This window comes from Vidua chalybeata, chromosome 31 (assembly GCF_026979565.1).
Source record: "Vidua chalybeata isolate OUT-0048 chromosome 31, bVidCha1 merged haplotype, whole genome shotgun sequence".
In the NCBI taxonomy this organism is placed as follows: domain Eukaryota; kingdom Metazoa; phylum Chordata; class Aves; order Passeriformes; family Viduidae; genus Vidua; species Vidua chalybeata.
In genome coordinates, this window is record NC_071560.1 from 1,896,513 (window position 1) to 1,922,355 (window position 25,843).

General features: G+C 58.2%; 2 protein-coding genes across 3 annotated transcripts in view; both read right to left on the reverse strand.

Moving 5' to 3' along the window:
* Positions 1 to 10,808, reverse strand: part of DHX16 (DEAH-box helicase 16) — a 27,458-nt gene extending 16,650 nt beyond the window's left edge. Inside the window, exons 1-5 of one of the 2 annotated variants that reach the window (XM_053967941.1) lie at positions 10,569 to 10,808; positions 8,837 to 9,072; positions 5,847 to 5,994; positions 3,303 to 3,359; positions 2,228 to 2,482 (exon numbers count right to left, since the gene is read on the reverse strand). In XM_053967941.1, the coding sequence (XP_053823916.1) occupies positions 2,228 to 2,482; positions 3,303 to 3,359; positions 5,847 to 5,994; positions 8,837 to 9,072; positions 10,569 to 10,778 (906 nt within the window). In that variant the 5' untranslated portion in view covers positions 10,779 to 10,808. Of the gene's footprint in view, positions 1 to 2,227; positions 2,483 to 3,302; positions 3,360 to 4,575; positions 4,587 to 5,846; positions 5,995 to 8,836; positions 9,073 to 10,568 lie in introns of those variants that run through there. The other variant, XM_053967942.1, reaches the window with a different exon arrangement.
* A 1,902-nt stretch (positions 10,809 to 12,710) lies between these two features.
* GTF2H4 (general transcription factor IIH subunit 4) lies at positions 12,711 to 25,671 on the reverse strand. Its single transcript, XM_053967948.1, has 13 exons — positions 25,529 to 25,671; positions 23,955 to 24,059; positions 21,644 to 21,775; positions 20,460 to 20,556; positions 20,286 to 20,374; positions 19,015 to 19,123; positions 18,127 to 18,195; positions 17,323 to 17,406; positions 15,903 to 16,050; positions 15,047 to 15,177; positions 14,650 to 14,697; positions 13,427 to 13,505; positions 12,711 to 12,974 (listed from the first exon to the last, which is right to left on the reverse strand). Exons 1-13 carry the CDS (start codon positions 25,645 to 25,647, stop codon positions 12,802 to 12,804), a joined length of 1,383 nt encoding a protein of 460 aa, XP_053823923.1. The 5' UTR covers positions 25,648 to 25,671; the 3' UTR covers positions 12,711 to 12,801.
* Positions 25,672 to 25,843: the final 172 nt, after the last annotated feature.

Here is a 25,843-nt window from a genome sequence, read left to right on the forward strand (position 1 = left end):
TTTGGGGGGATTCAGGGTGGTTTGGGGGGATTTGGGGTGTCAGGGATGGGCTTTGGGGGGATTCAGGGTGGTTTGGGGGGGATTTGGGGGGTCAGGGATGGGCTTCGGGGGGATTCGGGGTGGTTTGGGGTGTCAGGGATGGGGTTTGAGGGGGATTTGGGGTGGTTTTGGGGGGATTCAGGGTGGTTTGGGGGGATTTGGGGTGTCAGGGATGGGCTTTGGGGGGATTCGGGGTGGTTTGGGGGGGATTTGGGGGGTCAGGGATGGGCTTCGGGGGGATTCAGGGTGGTTTGGGGTGTCAGGGATGGGCTTTGGGGGGATGCAGGGTGGTTTGGGGGGGATGCGGGGTGGTTTGGGAGGGATTTGGGATGCTTTCAGGGGATTGAGGGGTGGTTTGGGGGGATTTGGGGTGGTTTGGGGGGTCAGGGATGGGCTTCGGGGGGAATTTGGGATGGTTGAGGATTTCCTGGTGCCCATTTTAGCCTTTCCCAAGCACCAATTTCAACCTTCCCAAGCACCAATTCTGGTCTTTCCCGGGCGCCAATTTCAGAATTTTTAGGGTACTGATTTTGACCTTTCCCAAACACCAATTTTGCCCTTCCCCAGGCACCAATTCTGACCTTCCCCGGGCGCCAATTTCAGAATTTCTCGGGTACTGATTTTGCCCTTCCCCAGGCACCAATTTCAGAATTTCTCAGGTACTGATTCTGACCTTTCCCAAACACCAATTTTGCCCTTACCCAGGTACCAATTTCAGGATTTCCCGGGCACCAATTTCAGAATTTCTCAGGTACTGATTCTGCCCTTCCCCAGGCACCAATTCCAGAATTTCTCGGGTACTGATTTTGACCTTTCCCAAACACCAATTTTGCCCTTCCCCAAGCACCAATTTCAGAATTTCTCGAGTACTGATTCTGACCTTTCCCAAACACCAATTCTGCCCTTCCCCAGGTACCAATTCTGCCCTTCCCCAGGCACCAATTTCAGAATTTTTAGGGTACTGATTTTGAGGTTTCCCAGACACCAATTCTGACCTTCCCCGGGCACCAATTTCAGAATTTCCTGGGTGCCAATTTCAGAAATTTTAGGGTACTGATTTTGAAGTTTCCCAGGCACCATTTTCAGAATTTCTCGGGTACTGATTCTGACCTTTCCCAGGTACCAATTTTGCCCTTCCCCAAGCACCAATTCTGACCTTTCCCGGGTGCCAATTTCAGAATTTCTCAGCTACTGATTCTGACCTTTCCCAAACACCCAATTTTGCCCTTCCCCAGGTACCAATTTCAGGATTTCCCGGGCACCAATTCCAGAATTTCTCGGGTACTGATTCTGACCTTCCCCAGGCACCAATTTCAAAATTTCTCAGGTACTGATTTTGCCCTTCCCCAGGTACCAATTTCAGAATTTCTCGGGTACTGATTCTGACCTTTCCCAGGCGCCAATTTCAGAATTTCTCGGGTACTGATTCTGACCTTTCCCAGGCGCCAATTTCAGAATTTCTCGGGTACTGATTCTGCCCTTCCCCAGGCACCAATTTCAGAATTTCTCGGGTACTGATTTTGACCTTTCCCAAACACCAATTCTGCCCTTCCCCAAGCACCAATTTCAGAATTTCTCAGGTACTGATTTTGACCTTTCCCAGGCGCCAATTTCAGAATTTCTCGGGTACTGATTCTGACCTTTCCCAGGCGCCAATTTCAGAATTTCTCGGGTACTGATTTTGACCTTTCCCAGGCGCCAATTTCAGAATTTCTCGGGTACTGATTCTGCCCTTCCCCAGGCACCAATTTCAGAATTTCTCGGGTACTGATTCTGAGGTTTCCCAAACACCAATTCTGCCCTTCCCCAAGCACCAATTTCAGAATTTCTCAGGTACTGATTCTGCCCTTCCCCAGGCACCAATTTCAAAATTTCTCAGGTACTGATTTTGCCCTTCCCCAGGTACCAATTTCAGAATTTCTCGGGTACTGATTCTGACCTTTCCCAAACACCAATTTCAGAATTTCTCGGGTACTGATTCTGAGGTTTCCCAAGCACCAATTCTGCCCTTCCCCAAGCACCAATTTCAGAATTTCTCAGGTACTGATTTTGACCTTTCCCAGGCGCCAATTTCAGAATTTCTCGGGTACTGATTTTGACCTTTCCCAAGCACCATTTTCAGAATTTCTCGGGTACTGATTCTGCCCTTCCCCAGGCACCAATTCCTCCCCGTCCCCGCTCTCCCCACCTTGTCCCGCGTCTCCTGGGGGATGTGGTAGCGGCTGCTCCTCTCCAGCTGCTCCTGGGCCCCGGCCCGTTTGTAGTCGCGGGCCAGGTCCCGCAGGCGCCGCTTGTAGCGCAGCTCGCGGCGCTCGGGCGCCGTCAGCGCCTCCTCCCCGAAGAGCAGCTCCTCGTCCTGGATCTCCTGCTCCAGCTCCTCCAGCTTCTCCCGCTCCCGCTTGGCCAGGTACTCGCGGCGCGAGCGCTTGCGCAGCTCGGGGATCTGGGGGGGAAATGGGAGAAAATGGGGAGGGATGGGGAGGAAATGGGGAGGAAATGGGGGAAAAATGGGAAAAATGGGGAGGAAATGGGACGGAAATGGGATGAAATGAGAGAAAATGGGAGGAAATGGAAGAAAATGGGGAGGAAATGGGGAGAAAATGGGATAAAATGGGACAAAATGGGTAGAAAATGGGATAAAATGGGGAGAAAAGGTGAAAAAATGGGGAGAAAATGGGGTGAAATGGGATGGACTGGGATGGACTGGGATGGACTGGGATGGAACTGGGATGAACTGGGATGGACTGGGATGAACTGGGATGGACTGGGATGGACTGGGATGGACTGGGATGGACTGGGATGGAACTGGGATGAACTGGGATGGACTGGGATGGACTGGGATGGACTGGGATGGACTGGGATGAACTGGGATGAACTGGCTCGCACCGCTCGGGGATCTGTGGAAATGGGAATGGGAAGCAAAAGGGCCCTGGGGATTTGGGGGGCTCTGGGTGGTCCCTCAGGGTTTTGGGGGGCTCTGGGTGGTGCCTCAGATTTTTGGGGGGCTCTGGGTGGTCCCTCAGGGATTTGGGGGGCTCTGGGTGGTGCCTCAGATTTTTGGGGGGCTCTGGGTGGTCCCTCAGGGATTTGGGGGGCTCTGGGTGGTCCCTCAGATTTTTGGGGGACTCTGGGTGGTCCCTCAGGGATTTGGGGGGCTCTGGGGGCTCCCTCAGGGTTTTGGGGGGCTCTGGGTGGTCCCTCAGGGTTTTGGGGGGCTCTGGGTGGTCTCTCAGATTTTTGGGGGGCTCTGGGTGGTCCCTCACCAGCGCCTTCTGCTCCTCCTCGGCCATCCTCAGCCGTTTTTGGGCTTCCTCGTAGGCCTGGGCAAGGAAAGGGGGGTGAGGGCCCAAATCCCCCTGAGAATCCCCCAAATCCCCCCCGGGAGCCCTCAAACCCCCACAGTCCCCCTAGGACCCCCCAAAATCCCCCTCAAACCCCACCCAGGACCCCCCTAATCCACTCAAAATCCTCCTCAAACCCCTCAAGGACCCCCCAAACCCCACCTAGAGCCCCCCAAACCCCTCCCAAGACCCCCCAAGCCCCCCCAGGACCCCACTTTGCTGTCCCCCCGGGCTCCCCAACCTCTCCAGGACCCCTCAAACCCCCCTCAATCCCCACCCAGGACCCCTCAAACTCCCCCCAGAACCCTACTCAAACCCCTCAAGGACCCCTCCAAACCTCCCCCACGACCCCTCAAACCCCCCCAACCCCCCCAGGACCCCACAAACTCCCCCAAACCCGCCCAGGACCCCTCAAACCCCCTCAAACTCCCCCCAGGACCTATCAAACCCCCCCCAGGACCCCTCAAACCCCCCCAGTCCCCCCCAGCACCCCTCAAACCCCCCTCAAACACCTCCAGGACCCCCCAAACTCCCCCCCAGGACCCCTCAATTCCCCCCAAGACCCCCCCAAAACCCCCCAGGACCCCACTTTGCCGTCCCCCCGGGCTCCCCAACCCCCCCAGGACCCCTCAAACCCCCCTCAAACCCCTCAAACCCCCTCTCAAACTCCCCCCAGGACCCCTCAAACCCCCAATCCCCACCCAGGACCCTCAAACTCCCCCCAGAACCCCTCAAACCTCCCCAAAATCCCCCCAAAACCCCCCTCAAACCCCTCAAGGACCCCTCAACCCCCCTCAAACTCCCCCCAGGACCCCTCAAACCCTCCCCAACCCCCCCAGAACCCCTCAAACCCCCCTCAATCCCTCCCAGGACCCCTCAAACCCCCCTCAATCCCCACCCAGGACCCCTCAATCCCCCCCAAGACCCCCCCCCAGGACCCCAACTTGCTGTCCCCCCAGGCTCCCCAACCCCCTCAGGACCCCTCAAACCCCCCTCAAACCCCCTCGCAAACTCCCCCCAGGACCCCTCAAACCCCCCTCAATCCCCACCCAGGACCCTCAAACTCCCCCCAGAACCCCTCAAACCTCCCCAAAATCCCCCCAAAACCCCTCAAGGACCCCTCAAACCCCCCTCAAACTCCCCCAATCCCCCCCAACACCCTCAAAACCCCCCCCAAGCACCCCCAGGACCCCACCTTGCTGTCCCCCCGGGCTCCCCAACCCCCCCAGGACCCCTCAAACCCCCCTCAAATCCCTCAAACCCCCTCAAACTCCCCCCAGGACCCCTCAAACCCCCCTCAATCCCTCCCAGGACCCCTCAAACCCCCCTCAATCCCCACCCAGGACCCCTCAATCCCCCCCAAGACCCCCCCCAGGACCCAACTTGCTGTCCCCCCAGGCTCCCCAACCCCCTCAGGACCCCTCAAACCCCCCTCAAACCCCCTCGCAAACTCCCCCCAGGACCCCTCAAACCCCCCTCAATCCCCACCCAGGACCCTCAAACTCCCCCCAGAACCCCTCAAACCTCCCCAAAATCCCCCCAAAACCCCTCAAGGACCCCTCAAACCCCCCTCAAACTCCCCCAATCCCCCCCAACACCCCTCAAACCCCCCCCAGGACCCCCCCAAGCACCCCCAGGACCCCACCTTGCTGTCCCCCCGGGCTCCCCAACCCCCCCAGGACCCCTCAAACCCCCCTCAAACCCTCAAACCCCCTCTCAAACTCCCCCCAGGACCCCTCAAACCCCCTCAATCCCCACCCAGGACCCCTCAAACTCCCCCCAGAACCCCTCAAACCTCCCGAAAATCCCCCCAAAACCCCCCTCAAACCCCTCAAGGACCCCTCAAACCCCCCTCAAACTCCCCCCAGGACCCTTCAAACCCCCCCAATCCCCCCCAGCACCCCTCAAACCCCCCTCAATCCCTCCCAGGACCCCTCAAACCCCCCTCAAACCCCCCCCAGGACCCCCCCAAGCCCCCCCAGGACCCCACCTTGCTGTCCCCCCGGGCTCCCCAACCCCCCCAGGACCTCTCAAACCCTCCCCAACCCTCCCAGAACCCCTCAAACTCCCCCCAGGACCCCTGAAACCCTCCCCAACCCCCCCAGGACCCCTCAAACCCCCCTCAAATCCCTCAAAACCCCCTCAAACTCCCCCCAGGACCCCTCAAACCCTCCCCAACCCACAAAGAACCCCTCAAACCCCACTCAATCCCTCCCAGGACCCCTCAATCCCCCCCAAGACCCCCCCCAGGACCCCACCTTGCTGTCCCCCCAGGCTCCCCAACCCCCTCAGGACCCCTCAAACCCCCCTCAAACCCCTCAAGGACCCCCAAACTCCTCCCAGGACCCCTCAATCCCCCCCAGGACCCCTCAAACCCCCCTCAAATCCCTCAAACCCCCCCCCCAAACCCGCCCAGGACCCCTCAATCCCCCCCCAAGACCCCCCCAAGCCCCCCCAGGACCCCACCTTGCTGTCCCCCCGGGACCCCCGCTCCCTCTCGCGGTCCCGCCGCCGCAGGCGCTCGGCGAAGGCGTCGCGCTCCCGCAGGTCCCGCAGCCGCTCCCGCTCCGACGCCTCCCACTCCTCCTCCGGCTCCTCGGGGGGCTCGGCGGCTCTTGGGGAGGGGCACGAGCGGCTCGGGGACCCCCAAAAACCCCCCCCCGAGCACCGGGCTCCAGCCCGGGAGCCCCAAAATCCCACCCGGGACCCCAAAATCTGATCTGGGAGCCTCAAAATCCCACCCGGGACCCCAAAATCCCACCCAGGAGCCCCAAAATCTCATCAGGGAGCTCCAAAATCCCATCTGGGACCCCCAAAATCCCACCCGGGAGACCCAAAATCTCATCAGGGAGCCTCAAAATCCCACCCGGGACCCCAAAATCCCATCTGGGACCCCAAAAATCTCACTTGGGACCCCCAAAATCTCATCTGGGACCCCAAAATCTGATCTGGGAGCCTCAAAATCCCACCCGGGACCCCAAAATCCCACCCGGGAGCCCCAAAAACCAACTCAGGAACCCCAAAATCCCACCCAGGAGACCAAAATCCCATCTGGGACCCCAAAGTCCCACCCGGGAGCTCCAAAATCCCACCTGGGAGCCCAAAATCCCACCCGGGAACCCCAAAATCTCATCAGGGAGCCCCAAAATTACACCCAGGACCCCAAAATCCCATCTGGGACCCCAAAGTCCCACCCGGGAGCTCCAAAATCCCACCTGGGAGCCCAAAATCCCACCCGGGAACCCCAAAATCTCATCTGGGAGCTCCAAAATCTCATCTGGGACCCCAAAATCTCATCTGGGAGCCTCAAAATCCCACCTGGGAACCCCAAAATCCCATCTGGGAGCCCAAAATCTCATCAGGGAGCCCCAAAATCCCATCTGGGACCCCAAAATCTCATCAGGGACCCCCAAAATCCCTCCCGGGAGCCCCAAAATCTCATCTGGGAGCCCCAAAATCTCATCAGGGAGCCCCAAAATATCATCTGGGAGCCCCAAAATCCCATCTGGGACCCCAAAATCTCATCTGGGACCCCAAAATCTCATCTGGGACCCCCAAAATCCCACCCAGGACCCCAAAATCTCATCTAGGAGCCCCAAAATTACACCCAGGACCCCAAAATCCCATCCGGGACCCCAAAGTCCCACCCGGGAGCCCCAAAATCTCATCAGGGAGCTCCAAAATCTCATCTGGGAGCCTCAAAATCCCACCTGGGAACCCCAAAATCCCATCCGGGAGCCCCAAAATCTCATCTGGGAGCTCCAAAATTACACCCAGGACCCCAAAATCTCATCTGGGAGCTCCAAAATCCCATCTGGGACCCCCAAAATCCCACCCAGGACCCCAAAATCTCATCTGGGACCCCAAAATCTGATCTGGGAGCCTCAAAATCCCACCCGGGACCCCAAAATCCCACCCGGGAGCCCCAAAAACCAACTCAGAAACCCCAAAGTCCCACCCGGGAACCCCAAAATCTCATCAGGAAGCTCCAAAATCCCATCTGGGACCCCAAAATCTCATCTGGGAGCCCCAAAATCTCATCAGGGAGCCCCAAAATCCCACCTGGGAGACCCAAAATCTCATCAGGGAGGTCCAAAATTCCACCCAAGACGCCGAAATTCCACCCAGGACCCCAAAATCCCATCTGGGACCCCCAAAAACCAACTCAGGAGCCCCAAAATCCCACCTGGGAGCCCCAAAAAACCAACTCAGGTACCCCAAAATTCCCCCCCCACCCGGGAGCCCCAGAATCCCACCCAGGACCCCAAAATCCCACCTGGAACCCCCAAAAAACAACTCAGGAACCCCAAAATCCCACCCAGGACCCCAAAATCCCACCTGGGACCCCCAGAATCCCATCTGGGACCCCAAATCCCACCTGAGCCCCCCAAATCCCACCTGGGAAGCCCAAAATCCCACCCAGGAGCCCCAAAATCTCATCTGGGAGCTCCAAAATCCCATCTGGGACCCCCAAAATCCCACCCGGGAGACCCAAAATTCAACTCGAGAGACCCAAAATCCCACCCGGGAGCCCCAAAATCCCCCCCTGGCCACAAAAAAAGGGTGAAATCTGTGGGATTTGAGGGATTTTTGGGGGGCTCTGAGAGGGGAAATCCCAAAATTCCAGCACCCGAAGGATCAGGGGGACCCCTAAGGGCAGGGAGGGACCCCAAAAATCGGGGGCACCCCAAACTCCAGGGGGTCCCTGACCCCTGCTGGTCACCCCAAAACCCAGGGGTCGCTTCTGGTGCCCCCCAAGGGCAGCAGTGACCCCCGAGACCCCCCAAAATTTGGGGAGCCCCCCCAAAATTCAGCCACGCCCCCAAAATTCGGGGAGCCCCCCAAAATTCAGCCAACCCCGCCCAAAATTCGGGGAGCCCCCCAAAATTCGGCAAAACCCGCCAAAATTTGTGGAACCCCCCCTAAAATTCGGGGAGACCCCCCCAGAATTCAGGGAGACCCCCCGAAAATTCGGGGAGACCCCCCAAAACTCAGTGAAACCCCCCCAAAATTTGGGGAACCCCCCCCCAAAATATGGGGAGCTCCCCAAAATTCGGTGAGACACCACCAAAATTCAGCGAGACCCCCCCAAAATTTGGCGAAACCCCCCAAAACTTGGGGAGACCCCCAAAAAATGTGGTGAAACCCCCCAAAATTCGGGGAGCCCCCCAAAATTCGGCGAGACCCCCCAAAATTCGGTGAAAACACCCAAAATTCGGGGAGACTCCCCCCAAAATTCAGCCAAACCCCCCCAAAATTCGGGGAGCCCCCCAAAATTCGGTGAAAACACCCAAAATTCGGGGAGACTCCCCCCAAAAATTTGGCGAGACCCCCCCAAAATTCGGGGAGCCCCCCCCAAAATTCGGGGAGCCCCCCAAAATTCGGGGAAACCCCCCCAAAATTCAGCCAAACCCCCCCAAAATTCGGGAGCCCCCCCAAAATCCCCCTCTGCTCACGGTGGGGGCGAGGGCGACGCCGCGGGGGTCTCGGGGGGCGACTCGGAGCGGCGCCGGCGCCTCAGGTTTTGGCGCCGCGGGCGTGGCTCGTCCTGGGCGTGGCCCCCCTGGGCGGGGCCCGGCCCCTCCTCCTCGTCGCTCTCCACCAATCGGTAGCCGCGGTTCTGGCGCTGCAGCTCCAGCGCCGCCCGCTCGGCCGCGCGCCCGGGGGGCTCCCGGGGGGCTTCCCGCGGCACCTGCGGAGGGGCGGGGTCAGGACACGCCCCACCCCGGGGGACACGCCCACCGGGGGGATGGGCGCGGCTGGGTGTGGGCAGAGTGGCCACGCCCACTTGGACACGCCCACCGGACCGCACCCTGTGTGGTCATACCTGTTAAGCCACACCCAAAGTGGCCACACCCTAAAAGTCCACACCCACATAACCACCCCCCTACGTGGTCACACCCACTTAACCACACCCAAAATAGCCACACCTAAAATGGTCACACCCACATAACCACACCCTAAGTGACCACGCCCACTTAACCACACCCAAAATGGCGACACCTAAAATGGCCACACCCATATAACCACACCCTAAGTGACCACACCCACTTAACCACACCCAAAATGGCCACACCCACAGAGCCACACCCCGAATGGCCACACCTAAAATGGTCGCACCCACGCAACCACACCCTAAGTGACCACACCCACACAACCACACCCAAAATGGCCACACCTAAAATGGCCACACCCATATAACCACACACTAAGTGACCACACCCACTTAACCACACCCAAAATGGCCACACCCACAGAGCCACACCCATATAACTACACCCAAAATTGCCACAGCCACATCACCACACCCACAATGGCCACACCTAAAATGGCCACACCCATATAACCACACCCAAAATGGCCACACCCACATCACCACACCCAAAATGGCCACACCTAAAATGGTCACACCCATGTAACCACACCCTAATTGACCACACCCACTTAACCACACACCCTAAGTGACCACACCCACATAACCACACCCAAAACAGCCACACCCACTGAGCCACACCAAACGTGGCCACACCCACATAACCACACCCCAAAGGCCACACCCACTTAACTACACACCCAAAATTACCACACCCACGTAACCACACCCAAAATGGCCACACCCACTTAACCGTACCCAAAAAAGGCCACACCCAGTCAACCCCAAAATGGCCACACCTGCTGAACCACACCTGGAATGGCCACACCCATGTAGCCACACCCCGAAGTGGCCACACCCACTTAACTGCATCCCTAAAATGGCCACACCTACTTAGCCACACCCACTTAAACACAACAAAAAATTGGCCACACCCACTCGACCACACCCCAAATGGCCACACCCACTCAGCCACACCCAATATAGCCACACCCACTTGACCACACCTAGAAATGGCCACGCCCGTTCCAAGCCGGAGCCCAGCCTGATTGGCCGCTCTGCGTGAGAGCCACGCCCACTTATGATGTCACATCCTGAATTGGTTGAGCCACGCCCCTCACCGGCGGTCACGCCCCCTCCTTGCCACACCTTGCCTTCAAGCCCCGCCCTTTCTCCATTGGCCACGCCCCCAGCACGGAACACGCTCAAACCACGCCCACTCCGCTCAGGCCACGCCTCCACCTCCATACAACCCCACCCTCCCCTCACACAAGCCCCGCCCACACTTTCCATCCCCCTCACGAATTCCCGCCCACCTTGTCCCACAGCTGGCGCGCGAACTCGCGCACGCGCGGCTCCTCCACGCGCAGGGCCTCGGTCTCCCGCAGCCGCTCCAGCAGCTCCTCCAGGCTCCGGCTGCGCCGCGCCAGCGCCACCAGGAAAGCGGGGACGTGGCGGGCGCTGAGGCCCAGCAGCTCCTGCAGCTGCCCGGACACCCAGCGCTCCAGCGCCGCCATGGCCGCCATGGCCGCTTCTGCTTCTTCCTCCTCCTTCCTCCCTCCCTCACGGAGCTGCCCAATCAGCGCCCAGCGCGGGAAAGCCTCGTCCAATCAGCGGCCGGGTAGCGCGCCGCGGGCGGGTTGGGCCAATCAGAGCGAGGCCGCGCCCCCCCCCCGAGCGGCGCTACCGTAATGACGCGAGCGCGCTGACGGTTCTACCGTAAAGCCGCGGTGAGGAGCGCAATCAGAATGAGGGATTTGGGATAGCGGCGCCAAAATTCCCGGTTTTATCCCCAAAATTCGTATTTTTAGCCCCAAAAATTTCCCACTTTTAGCCCCCAAATCCATCAATCCCATCGCTCCCCCGTGAACTCGTCGCTGTTTTTCCTAAATCCGTGTTTTTCCCCTCAGAAATCCACCCCCCGCCGCCCCTTTCCAAATTCCCCGAAATTCCCAAAATTTCTCTCCCCAAAATGTGGGATTTTCCCACCGAATCCCCCAAAATCCCAAGTTTCTCCTTTTCCCTCAGGGATCCCCCGCTCCCTTCTCAAAACTTCGCTTTTTTTTTTTTTTTTTTTACGCTCAAAACGCTTTTACTACAAAAAAAAAAACCTTCCCAAAAAAACACCGTTTGTACAAAAAAACCCGACATTTCCCCCCTCCCAAAATCCGGGATTTTTTGGGAATGAGGCGCCAGGACCTCAAATTTGGGGGTTTTGGGATCCCCAATTTGGGGATTTGGGGTTTTTTTGGGGTCAGCCAAAAAGCGTTTGACATCGGGGTGGCCCAGAAACCCCAAATTCGGTGATTTTTGGACCCCAAACTCCAGGATTTTGGTGATTTTTGGACCCCAAATTCCAGGATTTCAGGGATTTTGGGATCCTGAACTCCAGGATTTTGGGTTTTTTTGGGGTCAGGCGTTGTGTTTCTGCCTCTTCCAGAAGCATTTGACATCGGGGTGGCCCAGTAACCCCATATTCGGTGATTTTTGTACCCCAAACTCCAGGATTTCGGGGATTTTGGGACCCCAAACTCCAGGATTTCGGGGATTTCAGGGATTTTGGGATCCTGAACTCCAGGATTTTGGTGATTTTTGGCCCCCAAACTCCAGGATTTCAGGGATTTTTGGCCCCCAAACTCCAGGATTTCGGGGATTTTGGGGTTTTTTGGGGTCAGCCATTGTGTTTCTGCCTCTTCCAGAAGCGTTTGACGTCGGGGTGGCCCCAGTAACCCCAAATTCGGTGATTTTTGGACCCCAAAATCCAGGATTTTGGGGATTTTGGGACCCCAAACTCCAGGATTTCGGGGATTTTTGGCCCCCAAACTCCAGGATTTCGGGGATTTCGGGGATTTTTGGACCCTGAACTCCTGGATTTTGAGGTTTTTTGGGGTCAGCCGTTGTGTTTCTGCCGCTTCCAGAAGCTTTTGACGTCGGGGTGGCCCAGTAACCCCAAATTCGGTGATTTTTGGCCCCCAAACTCCAGGATTTCAGGGATTTTTGGCCCCCAAACTCCAGGATTTCGGGGATTTTGGGTTTTTTTGGGGTCAGCCATTGTGTTTCTGCCTCTTCCAGAAGCGTTTGACGTCGGGGTGGCCCCAGTAACCCCAAATTTGGTGATTTTGGGTTCCCAAAATCCAGGATTTTGGGGATTTCAGGGATTTTTGGACCCTGAACTCCAGGATTTCGGGGATTTTGGGGTTTTTTGGGGTCAGCCGTTGTGTTTCTGCCTCTTCCAGAAGCGTTTGACGTCGGGGTGGCCCCAGTAACCCCAAATTCGGTGATTTTTGGACCCCAAACTCCAGGATTTCGGGGATTTTTGGCCCCCAAACTCCAGGATTTCGGGGATTTCGGGGATTTTTGGACCCTGAACTCCTGGATTTTGAGGTTTTTTGGGGTCAGCCGTTGTGTTTCTGCCGCTTCCAGAAGCTTTTGACGTCGGGGTGGCCCAGTAACCCCAAATTCGGTGATTTTTGGCCCCCAAACTCCAGGATTTCGGGGATTTTTGGAACCTGAACTCCAGGATTTCGGGGATTTTGGGTTTTTTTGGGGTCAGCCGTTGTGTTTCTGCCTCTTCCAGAAGCGTTTGACGTCGGGGTGGCCCGCGGGGGTGACGACCATCAGGCGCCGCGCGGGGTTCTCGAACACCAGCACGCCCAGGGCGCGGGCGTGGTCCCGCAGCACCTCGAAATCCACCTGGGACAGGAACTGGTTGTACAGCACACCTGGCGGGAGGGGACAGCGTTGGGGACACCGCCAGGGTGGCACCTGACCGCCTCTGGTGGCACCTCCCCCCTTCTGGTGTCACCTCCCCCCCTGTGGTGTCACCTCCCCCTTGGGGACATTTTCAGAATCCTCTGGTGACACTTTGGGGACACTTTGGAAACACTTTCTGAGGACACCCTGGGGTCACTTGGGGACATTTGGGGACATTTGGGGACACTTGGGGACACTTTGGGGACACCCTGGTGGCACCTCGGGGACACTTTGGGGACACTTTGGGGACACTTGGGGACACTTTGGGGACACCCTGGTGGCACCTCGGGGACACTTTGGGGACACTTTTTGGGGACACTTTGGGGACACTTTTTGGGGACACTTTGGGGACACTTTGGGGACATTTGGGGACATTTAGGGACACTTTGGGGACATTTGAGGACACTTTGGGGACACTGACCGTCCGAGAAGCGCAGCCGGTCCCGCTCGAGCTCCCAGAGCCGGATCTGATCCGTGATGGTCGGGGGCAGCACCGGGCTCTGGGGACAGGGACAGGGGACAGGGACAGAGGATGGGGACAGGGACAGGGACACAGGGACAGGGAGGGGACAGGGGACAGGGGATGGGGACAGGGACAGGGAGGGGACAGGGGACAGGGACAGGGACAGGGGACAGGGACAGGGACAGGGACAGGGAGGGGACAGGGACAGGGACAGGGAGGGGACAGGGACAGGGACGGGGACAGGGAGGGGACAGGGACAGGGACAGGGAGGGGACAGGGACAGGGACAGGGAGGGGACAGGGTTGGAGACAGGGACAGGGGGACAGGGACACAGGGACAGGGACAGGGACATGGAGGGGACACAGGGACAGGGACACAGGGACAGGGAGGGGACACAGGGACAGGGACACAGGGACAGGGACAGGGACAGGGAGGGGACAGGGGACAGGGGACAGGGACATGGAGGGGACACAGGGACAGGGAGGGGACACAGGGACAGGGAGGGGACAGGGAGGGGACACAGGGACAGGGAGGGGACACAGGGACAGGGACACAGGGACAGGGGACAGGGAGGGGACACAGGGACAGGGAGGGGACAGGGAGGGGACACAGGGACAGGGACAGGGAGGGGACACAGGGACAGGGAGAGGACACAGGGACAGGGACACAGGGACAGGGACACAGGGACAGGGTTGGGGACAGGGACAGAGGACAGGGACACAGGGACAGGGGACAGGGACAGGGAGGACAGCGGGTAATTGAAGGAATGAGACCCCCAAAGGATTTTGGACCTCCCAGAGAATTTGGGACCCCCCCAATAGAGGATTTGGGACCCCCCAATAGAGGATTTGGAACCCCCCATAAAGGATTTGGGATCCCCCAAATGGATTTGGGATCCCTGAAATGGATTTGGGACCCCCCCCTAAAGGATTTGGGACCCCCCAGAGGATTTGGGATCCCTGAAATGGATTTGGGACCCCCCAAAATGGATTTGGGAACCCCCAGAGGATTTGGAACCCCCCATAAAGGATTTGGGACCCCCCCAATAGAGGATTTGGGACCCCCCAAAATGGATCTGGGACCCCCCCGAGGATTTGGGAGCCCCGAAGGATTTGGGACCCCCCAAAATGGATCTGGGACCCCCCCGAGGATTTGGGAGCCCCAGGCCCAGCCCCCCTCACCTGTTTGGCCATCACGGGGTGGGCGCGGGTGCGCAGGAAGTGAATGATCTGCGGGGAGGGGCGTCACCAGTGTCACCTCCGGTGTCACCAGTGCCCCCATTGCTGTCCCTGGTGTCCCCATACCCTAATGTCCCTGGTGTCCCCAATGTCCCCAGTGTCCCCATTGCTGTCCCCAATGTCCCCATACCCCAATGTCCCCAGTGTCCCCAGTGTCCCCAATGTCCCCAGTGTCCCCATTGCTGTCCCCGGTGTCCCCGGTGTCCCCAGTGTCCCCAGTGTCCCCAATGTCCCCAGTGTCCCCATTGCTGTCCCCGGTGTCCCCATTGCTGTCCCCAATGTCCCCAATGTCCCCATACCCCAATGTCCCCATTGCTGTCCCCGGTGTCCCCGGTGTCACCTGCTCGGCCGTGATGCCGTTGGCGATGGCCGCCTGCACGCTGTCCCTTGTCACCTGGGCCACCACCAGGTTGGGGAAGCGGTAGAGGAGCTCCGAGAAGAGCGCGATGAGGGCCACCTGCAGCTCCGAGTCTGGGGACGTTGGGGACACGGGGACATTGGGGACACAGGGACATTGGGGACAGCAATGGGGACAGCACAGGGACGTGGGGACAGCAATGGGGACACGGGGACATTGGGAACATGGGGACAGCAATGGGGACACGGGGACATTGGGGACATGGGGACAGCAATGGGGACATTGGGGACATTGGGACACAGGGAAGACCAGAGGTGACAGTGAGGTGATGGGGGTGACAGAGGGGTGACAAGACTGTCCCCGAGGTGTCCCCAAGGTGTCCCTGGTGTCCCCAGCTGTACCCAGGTGTCCCAGGTGTCCCCAGGTGTCCCCAGGTGTCCCCAGCTGTCCCCAGGTGTCCCAGGTGTCCCCAGGTGTCCCCAGGTGTCCCAGATGTCCCCAGGTGTCCCCAGCTGTCCCCAGATGTCCCCAGATGTCCCCAGGTGTCCCCAGGTGTCCCCAGATGTCCCCAGATGTCCCCAGGTGTCCCAGGTGTCCCCGATGTCCCCAGGTGTCCCCAGCTGTCCCCAGGTGTCCCCAGCTGTCCCAGGTGTCCCCAGGTGTTCCCAGGTGTCCCCAGCTGTCCCAGGTGTCCCCAGGTGTCCCAGGTGTCCCCAGCTGTCCCCAGGTGTCCCCAGGTGTCCCAGGTGTCCCCAGGTGTCCCCAGGTGTCCCAGGTGTCCCAGCTGTCCCCAGGTGTCCCAGGTGTCCCCAGGTGTCCCAGGTGTCCCAGGTGTCACCTGTGTAGGCGTAGATGCGGTAGTTGGTCTCCACCAGGACGAAGCCGTGCCCGTCGGGCGCTGTCCCCGCTGTCCCCGGCGCTGTCCCCGCTGTCCCCGAGGCCAGCGCGATGGCCAGCCGGGTCGGGTAGAACCGCCGCGACTTCCGCTGGGGACGGGGACACCAGCTGTCCCCGAGTGTCCCCAGGTGTCCCCGAGTGTCCCCAAATATCCCCCAAGTGTCCCCACGGGGTCAGGAGCTGTCCCCGAGTGTCCCCAAATGTCCCCAAGTGTCCCCAGCTGTCCCCGAGTGTCCCCAGGTGTCCCCAAGGGGAAAAGGAGCTGTCCCCAAGTGTCCCCAGGTGTCCCCGAGTGTCCCTCAGTGTCCCCAGGTGTCCCCAAACATCCCCCAAGTGTCCCCACAGGGTCAGGAGCTGTCCCCGAGTGTCCCCAAATGTCCCCAAGTGTCCCCAGCTGTCCCCAAGGTGTCAGGAGCTGTCCCCGAGTGTCCCCAAGTGTCCTTGAGTGTCCCCAAGATCTGTCCCCAAGTGTCCCCAGGTGTCCCTGAGTGTCCCCAAGGGGGTCAAGAGCTGTCCCTGAGTGTCCCCAAGTGTCCCCAGCTGTCCCCGAGTGTCCCCAAATGTCCCCAAGGGGGCAGGAGCTGTCCCTGAGTGTCCCCAAGATCTGTCCCCGAGTGTCCCTCAGTGTCCCCAAGTGTCCCCGAGTGTCCCCAAGTGTCCCCAAGATCTGTCCCCGAGTGTCCCTCAGTGTCCCCAAGTGTCCCCGAGTGTCCCCAAGTGTCCCCAAATGTCCCTGAGTGTCCCCAAGGGGGCAGGAGCTGTCCCCGAGTGTCCCCAAGATCTGTCCCCGAGTGTCCCCAAGGGGGTCAAGAGCTGTCCCCGAGTGTCCCCAAATGTCCCCAAGTGTCCCCAGCTGTCCCCAAGTGTCCCTGAGTGTCCCCAAGATCTGTCCCCGAGTGTCCCTCAGTGTCCCCAAGTGTCCCCAGGTGTCCCCAAGTGTCCCCAAGATCTGTCCCCGAGTGTCCCCAGCTGTCCCTGAGTGTCCCCGAGTGTCCCCAAGGGGGTCAAGAGCTGTCCCCGAGTGTCCCCAGGTCAGTCCTGGCACCTCCCAGTCCCCCCCAGTGTCCCCCGTGTCCCCTCCCAGTGCTCCCAGTCCCCCCCAGTGTCCCCCGTGTCCCCTCCCAGTCCCCCCCAGTGTCCCCCGTGTCCCCTCCCAGTCCCCCCCAGTCCCCCCCAGTGTCCCCCGTGTCCCCTCCCAGTCCCCCCCAGTGTCCCCCGTGTCCCCTCCCAGTCCCCCCCAGACCCCCCCAGTGTCCCCCCGTGTCCCCCCCCAGTCCCCCCCAGTGTCCCCCGTGTCCCCTCCCAGTCCCCCCCAGTGTCCCCCGTGTCCCCTCCCAGTGCTCCCAGTGCTCCCAGTTCACCTTCCTCTGGAACACCAGCCCGAACTCGCGCAGGTGCTGCAGGAACGTCAGCAGGGACTCGCTCATCCCCTCCACCGAGTAATCCTGCCACCAGTTCGGACCAGTTTGGACCAGTTCAGACCAGTTCGGACCAGTTCGGACCAGTTCAGACCAGTTCCCACCAGTTCACACCAGTTCACACCAGTTACCTCCCAGTTACCACCAAAATGTTCTCAGCTCTCCAGGAACAGTCCTGGAACGCTCCCAGTGCATCCCAGTTCATCCCAGTTCCCCTCAATCCCCTCCCAGTCCCTCCCAGTATCCCCAAATCCCCCCCAGTGCCCCCCAGTCCATTCCCAGTCCCTCCCAGTCCCCTCCCAGTCCCTCCCAGTATTCCCCAGTCCCCCCCAGTGCTCCCCCAGTCCCTCCCAGTGCTCCCCAGTCCCCTCCCAGTCCCTCCCAGTCCATTCCCAGTCCCTCCCAGTCCCTCCCAGTCCCCCCCAGTGCTCCCAGTCCCTCCCAGTATCCCCAAATCCCCCCCTGTGGCCCCCAGTCCCTCCCAGTCCCTCCCAGTCCATTCCCAGTCCCTCCCAGTCCCTCCCCCAGTGTCCCCCAGTGTCCCCCAATCCCTCCCAGTCCCTCCCAGTCCCTCCCAGTATCGCCAAATCCCCTCCCAGTCCCTCCCAGTCCATCTCAGTCCATTCCTATTCCCTCCCAGTCCCTCCCAGTGCTCCCAGTCCCTCCCAGTATCCCCAAATCCCCTCCCAGTCCCTCCCAGTCCATCTCAGTCCATTCCCAGTCCCTCCCAGTCCCTCCCAGTCCCACCTTGCCCAGGGTGGAGAAGCTCAGCTGGAAGAGGAAGGACAGAATCTCCACCAGGTCCATCCCCCGCGCCTGGGGGGGCACAGGGGGGGGTTTGGGGGGGCCCCGGGTGTTCTGGGGACCCCCCCCCCAAATTTTGGGATTTTTGGGACACCCCCCAAATTTTGGGAATTTCCCCAGATTTAGGGAAAAGCCTCAAATTTGAGAGAAAAACCCCCTCAAGTTTTGGGAAATCCCCCGGATTTTTGGGGACCCCCCAGGTTTTGGGACCCCCCCCCAGGTTTAGGCACCCCCCCCCAAAATTTTGGGATTTTTGGGAACTCCCCACCCCCCAATTTTTGGGAATTTCCTCGGATTTGGAGGAAAACCTCAAATTTGGAAGAAAAAACTCCAAGTTTTGGGAAATCCCCCAGATTTTAGGGACCCCCCCCCCACCCCCAGATTTTGGGAACCCTCGAGATTTTGGGAACTCCCCCCAAATTTTGGGGTTTTTTGGGACCCCCCCCAAATTTTTGGATTTTTGGGACCCCCCCTCCCCAAATTTTCAGAACTTCCCCAGATTTTGGGAAAACTTCAAATTTGGGAGAAAAAAACAACTCCAAGTTTTCGGAAATCCCCCCAAGATTTTTGGGACCCCCCAGATTTTGGCACCCCCCCCAAATTTTGGGGACCCCCCCGAGTTTTAATCCCCCCCCCACCCCCAAATTTTGGGCTCTCCCAGCCCCCCCTGGAAGACAAACCCCCCCCCCCAGGTGAGGTTTTTGAGGCGAATCCCAGGGTTTTTGGGGACCCCCACGAATTTGAGGTTTTTTTGGGGACCCCCACGAATTTGAGGGGTTTTTGGGGACCCCCCCCACACCCAAATTTGGGGGGATTTTGGGGCGCCCTGACCTCGGCCCCCCGCAGGTACTGCAGGATGAAGAACCAGAGCTGGGCGGGGGTGTCGAGCAGCAGGAACTGGAACCCGGCCGAGGTGATGCAGGGGGGCTCCCCCCCCTCGCTGGGGACCCCAAAAAATTGGGGAGGGGGGCGTCAGGGAACCCCCAAAACCCGCAGGAAACCCCCCCCAAAAAATCCACCCCCAAACCCCATCGGAATCGGCCAAAAATCCTCCCCAAAATTCACAATTCAACACCCCCCCCCCCCCCCAGCCCAGCCCAGCTGGGGATCCCAAAATTGGGGAGGGGTCTTAAATCTTTGGGGTCACCCCCAAATTGGGGAGGGTCCCAAAATGTGCCCGACCTTAACCCCAAATCCCTCCCGAATTTCCCCAAATCCACTCAGGTCCCTCAAAATCCTCCCCAAATCCCCCTCAAAAACCACCCCAGAACCCCTCAAATCCTCCCCAAATCCCTCCAAAGTCTCCCCAAACACCCTCGGGAACCCCCAAAATCCCCCAAAATCCCAAAAAATCTCCCAAATCCCCCAAAAATCCCCAAAAAATCCCCAAAACTCTTCATGAGCCTGGCCTGCACCAGCCGAGCCCCAAATTCCCCCCAAAAAACCCCTCAAAAACTCCTAAAAACCCCTAAAAACCCCATCAAATCCTCCCCAAACCCCTCCAAATTCTCCCTAAACCCCCTCAGGACCCCCCAAATCCCCAAAGATCCCCCAAAATCCCCCAAAAATTCCCCAAAAATCCCCAAACCTCTTCATGAGCCCGGCCTGCACCAGCAGCTGCGCCAGATCCCCAAATCCCCTCAAAAACCCCTAAAAACCCCCTCAAATCCTCCCCAAACCCCTCCAAATTTTCCCCAAACACCCTCAGGACCCCCCAAATCCCCAAAACCCCCAAAAAATCCCCCAAAATTCCCTAAAAATCCCCCAAAATTCCCAAACCTCTTCATGAGCCTGGCCTGCACCAGCCAAGCCCCAAATTCCCCCCAAGATCCCCCTCAAAATCTCCTCAAATCCTCCCCAAACCCCTCCAAATTCTCCCCAAACCCCCTCAGGACCCCCCAAAAATCCCCCAAAAATCCCCAAACCTCTTCATGAGCCCGGCCTGCACCATCCGAGCCCCCAATTCCCCCCAAAATCCCCCTCAAAAACTCCTCAAATCCTCCCCAAACCCCTCCAAATTCTCCCCAAACCCCCTCAGAACCCCCCAAAATCTCCCAAAATTCCCCAAAAATCCCCCAAAATTCCCCCAAAAATCCCCAAACCTCTTCATGAGCCCGGCCTGCACCAGCAGCTGCGCCAGGTCCTGGCTGACGGCCGCACTCGGGGACCCCACCATGAAGTGCAAAACCACCTGAAAATAAAAGTTCAGCCTCTCTGGCACCCCAAAACCCCCCAAAATCCCCCAAAATCCCCCCAAAAAAAACCCCAAATCCCACCTCCCAGCGCTCCTCGGCGTATCTGTCCAGCGCGGGCACGTCCCGGGCGTGCCGGTCCGGGCCCAGCGAGGCCGTGTCGTCCGACCAGGCCTTGCCCCTGCCAGGACCCCAAAAACGCGACCCCCGGGGGGGTCAGCACCCCAAAAATCCCCAAAAACCACCCCCCAAAACCCCCAGACCCACAGAGTCCCAAAAGCCTCCCGAAATCCCCTCACAAATCCCGATTTTCTGATTCTTTGGCCCAAACTCCCACACAGGCCTCAGCCCTGGGGACCCCCCCAAAATCAGTCTCTCTTGAGGGGGTTTGGACCCCAAAAACCCCAAAAATCCCCCAAAACCGCCCCCCAAAACCCCCAGACCCACAGAGTCCCAAAAGCCTCCCGAAATTCCCTCACAAATCCCGATTTTCTGATTCTTTGGCCCAAACTCCCACACAGGCCTCAGCCCTGGGGACCCCCCCAAAATCAGCCTCTCTTGAGAGGGTTTGGACCCCAAAAACCCCAAAAAACACCTCAAACCCCCACAAACCCCCCAAAAAAAACAAAAAAAACAACAATTTTTCTCACATTTCCCCCATTTTTCTCACATTTTCCCCATTTTTGCCCCATTTTTTCCTCATATTTCCCCCATTTTTTTTCATATTTCCCCATTTCTTCTCACATTTCCCCCATTTTTTTCTGACATTTTGCCCATTTTTTTCTCACATTTCCCCCATTTTTTCTCACATTTCCCCGTTTCCCCCCATTTTTTTCTCACATTTCCCCATTTTTTCTTACATTTTCCCCATTTCCCCCATTTTTTCTCACATTTTCCCCATTTTCCCCCCATTTCTCCCAATTTCCCCCATTTTCCCCCATATTTCCACCATTTTTTCTCACATTTTCCCCATTTCCCCCATTTTTTCTCACATTTTTCCCATTTCCCCCCATTTTTTCTCACATTTCCCTCATTTCTTCTCACATTTTCCCCATTTTTCTCACATTTCCCCCATTTTTTCTCACATTTCCCCCATTTTTTCTCACATTTCCCCCATTTCCCCCCATTTTTTCTCACATTTTCCCCATTTTTCTCACATTTCCCCCATTTTTTCTCAAATTTTCCCCATTTTTTCTCACATTTTCCCCATTTTTCCCCATTTTCTCTCACATTTCGCCCCCACTCCGCCCCTGCCCGCGCCCCCTCACCCCCCCAGCAGCGCCACCCGCAGGTTCTGGCGGAAGTTGGGGTGCAGGGCGACCCCCGGGAGCCCCCCCGGGAGGGTGTGGGGGTGCCACAGGCGCAGCTCCAGCAGCACCTCCTGGCTCTGCTGCTGCTCCCTGCGCGAGGAAACGGCCGCGGGTCACCCGCAGAGGCACAAAATCCCATTAAATCACCCCAAAATCACCCCAAATCACCCCAAAATCCCATTAAATCACCCCAAAATCACCCAAAATCCCACAAAATCACCCAAAATCACCCCAGAAACGGAGAAAATCACCCCAAAACCACCCCAGAAACGGACAAATTACCCCAAAATCACCCCAAAATCACCCAAAATCCCATTAAATCACCCCAAAATCACCCAAAATCACCCCAAAATCACCCCGGAAATGGACAAATTACCCCAAAATCACCCCAAAATCACCCAAAATCACCCCAAAATCCCATTAAATCACCCCAAAATCACCCCAAATCCCACAAAATCACCCAAAATCACCCCAGAAACGGAGAAAATCACCCCAAAACCACCCCAGAAACGGACAAATTACCCCAAAATCACCCCAAAATCACCCAAAATCACCTCAAAAATGGACAAAATCACCCAAAATCACCCCAGAAACAGACATATTACACCAAAATCACCCCAAAATCACCCAAAATCCCACAAAATCGCCCCAAAATCACCCAAAATCACCCCGGAAACGGACAAATTACACCAAAATCACCCCAAAATCACCCCAAACCACCCCAAAATCACTCAAAATCACCCCAGAAATGGACAAAATCACCCCAAAACCACCCCAGAAACGGAGAAAATCACCCCAAAACCACCCCAGAAACGGACAAATTACACCAAAATCACCCCAAAATCACCCCAAACCACCCCAAAATCACTCAAAATCACCCCAGAAATGGACAAAATCACCCCAAAACCACCCCAGAAACGGACAAATTACCCCAAAATCACCCAAAATCACCCCAAAAATGGACAAAATCACCCAAAATCACCCCAGAAATGGACAAATTACACCAAAATCACCCCAAAATCACCCCAAATCACCCCAAAAATGGACAAAATTGCCCAAAATCACCCCAGAAATGGACCCCCCCCAAACCTCCCTGGGACCCCCCAAAACCTCCCTGGAACCACCCAGGACCCCCCAAAACCTCCCCAGGATCCTCGGGGGACCCTCAAAACCTCCCCAGGACCCCTCAAACTTCCCCAGGACCCCCCAGGACCCCCCAAAACCTCCCCAGGATCCTCGGGGGACCCCCAAAACCTCCCTGGAACCACCCAGGACCCCCCAAAACCCCCCCGGGACCCCCCAAAACCCCCCCGGGACCCCCCAAAACCTCCCCAGGATCCTTGGGGGACCTGCAAAACCTCCCCAGGACCCCCCAAAACTTCCCCAGGACCCCCCAGACCTCCCTGGGACCCCCCAAAAACCTCCCCAGGATCCTCGGGGGACCCCCAAAACCCTCCAGGGACCACCCAGGACCCCCCAAAAGCCCCCCTGGGACCCTCGGGGGACCCCCAAAACCCTCCAGGGACCACCCAGGACCCCCCAAACCCTCCCGGGACTCCCCAGGACCCCCCAAAACCTCCCCAGGACCCCTCAAACCTCCCTGGGACCCCCCCCCAAACCCTCCCAGGACCACCCAGGACCCCCCAAAACCTCCCTGGGACCCCCCAAAACCTCCCCAGGACCCCCCCGGGACCCCCCAAAACCTCCCGGGGACCCCCCAAAACCTCCCTGGATCCCCCCAAAACCCCCCCAGGACCCCCCAAACCTCCCCGGGACCCCCCAAAACCTCCCCAGGATCCTCGGGGGACCCCCAAAACCTCCCCAGGATCCCCCAGGACCCCCCAAAACCTCCCGGGACCACCCAGGACCCCCCAAAACCTCCCTGGGACCCCCCAAAACCTCCCCGGGACCCCCCCAAACCCCTCCCAGGACCCCCAAAACCTCCCCGGGACCCCCCAAGACCCCCCCGGTAGCCCCCAGGACCCCCCAAAACCTCCCCAGGACCCCCCAAAACCTCCCTGGAACCACCCAGGACCCCCCAAAACATCCCCAGGACCCCCCAAGACCCCCCCTGGGACCCTCGAGGGACCCCCAGAACCCTCCCGGGACCACCCACGACCCCCCCAAAACCTCCCCAGGACCCCCCAAACCCTCCCCAGGACGCCCCAAAACCCCCCCAGGACCCTCCAGGAACCCCCAAAACCTCCCAGGACCACCCAGGACCCCCCAAAACCCCCTCGGGACCCCCCAAACCCGCCCCCAGCCCCACCTGCTGTGCTCCTTCTTGACCCAGAGCCCCACGGCCGCCTGGGGCAGGGGCTGCTCCAGGAACAGCATCCGCATGATCCCGGCCTGGGCCAGGCCTGGCAGCTCCCTGGGGGAGGATTTTGGGGGGTCGGGACCCCCAGAAACCCCCCCAAAACCACCCCAAAAAACCCCACCCCAAAACCCCCCGAAATCCAGCAAAAATAGCCCAAAAATCCAGCAAAAACTGCCCCAAAAATCCTTAAAAACTGCCCCAAATCCCGGCCTGGGCGAGGCCTGGCAGATCCCTGGGGGAGGATTTTGGGGGGTCGGGACCCCCAGAAACCCCCCCAAAAATCCCACCCCCCAAAAACTCCAGAATCCAGCAAAAAATCTACCCAAAATCCTTAAAAACTGCCCCAAAAATCCTTAAAAACTGCCCCAAATCCCGGCCTGGGCCAGGCCTGGCAGATCCCTGGGGGAGGATTTTGGGGGATCGGGACCCCCAGAAACCCCCCCAAAACCACCCCAAAAACCCCAATCCCAAAAAAACCCCTGAAATCCACCCAAAATGCAGCAAAAAGGACCCAAAAATCCATAAAAAATGGCCCCAAATCCATCAAAAACTTCCCAAATCCATTAATTTGGGTGAAGCTCCCAGGATTTTGGTTTGTTTTTGGATATTTAGAGGTAATTTGGGAAATTTAGGGCAATTTTGGGATTTTTTTGGGATGTTTTGGCTCACCTGAACACGGCCAGGTAGGTAGCATGGGGTTATTTTGGGATATTTTGGGATATTTTGGGTTGATTTTTGGATTTTGGGTTGATTTTCGGTTATTTTGGGATATTTTGGGATGTTTTGGCTCACCTGAACACGGCCAGGCAGGTGGCTCGGGGTTATTTTGGGATATTTTGGGATATTTTGGGATATTTTGGGTAATTTTGGCTCACCTGAACACGGCCAGGCAGGTGGCACGGGGTTATTTTGGGATGTTTTGGGTTGGTTTATGGATATTATGGGATGTCCTGGCTCACCTGAACACGGCCAGGCAGGTGGCACGGGGTTATTTTGGGATATTTTGGGATATTTTGGGTTGGTTTATGGATATTATGGGATGTCCTGGCTCACCTGAACACGGCCAGGCAGGTGGCACGGGGTTAATTTGGGATGTTTTGGGATGTTTTGGGTTGGTTTATGGATATTATGGGATGTCCTGGCTCACCTGAACACGGCCAGGCAGGTGGCACGGGGTTATTTTGGGATGTTTTGGGATATTTTGGGTTGACTTTTGGATATTTTGGGACGTTTTGGCTCACCTGAACACGGCCAGGCAGGTGGCACGGGGTTATTTTGGGATAATTTGGGATGTTTTGGGTTGGTTTATGGATATTATGGGATGTCCTGGCTCACCTGAACACGGCCAGGCAGGTGGCACGGGGTTATTTTGGGATGTTTTGGGATATTTTGGGTTGATTTTTGGATATTTTGGGACGTTTTGGCTCACCTGAACACGGCCAGGCAGGTGGCACGGGGTTATTTTGGGATAATTTGGGATGTTTTGGGTTGGTTTATGGATATTATGGGATGTTTTGGCTCACCTGAACACGGCCAGGCAGGTGGCCGGGTGCCCGTAGAGCCGGTCCAGCGTGGGGGGGCTGAGCCCCCGCAGGAACTCCTGCAGGTTCTTGCACTGCAGCTGCACCCGGGGCAGCGCCATCGCACCTGGGCACACCTGGGCACACCTGGGCACACCTGGGGGCACCTGGGGGACAGCCAGGTCACACCTGAGTCACCTGGGGGCACCTGGGCACACCTGGGGGCACCTGGGAACACCTGGGGGCACCTGGGGGACAATTGCCCCAAAACCCACAAATTAACCGAACCCGCCCCAATTAAATCAAACAAACCCAAAC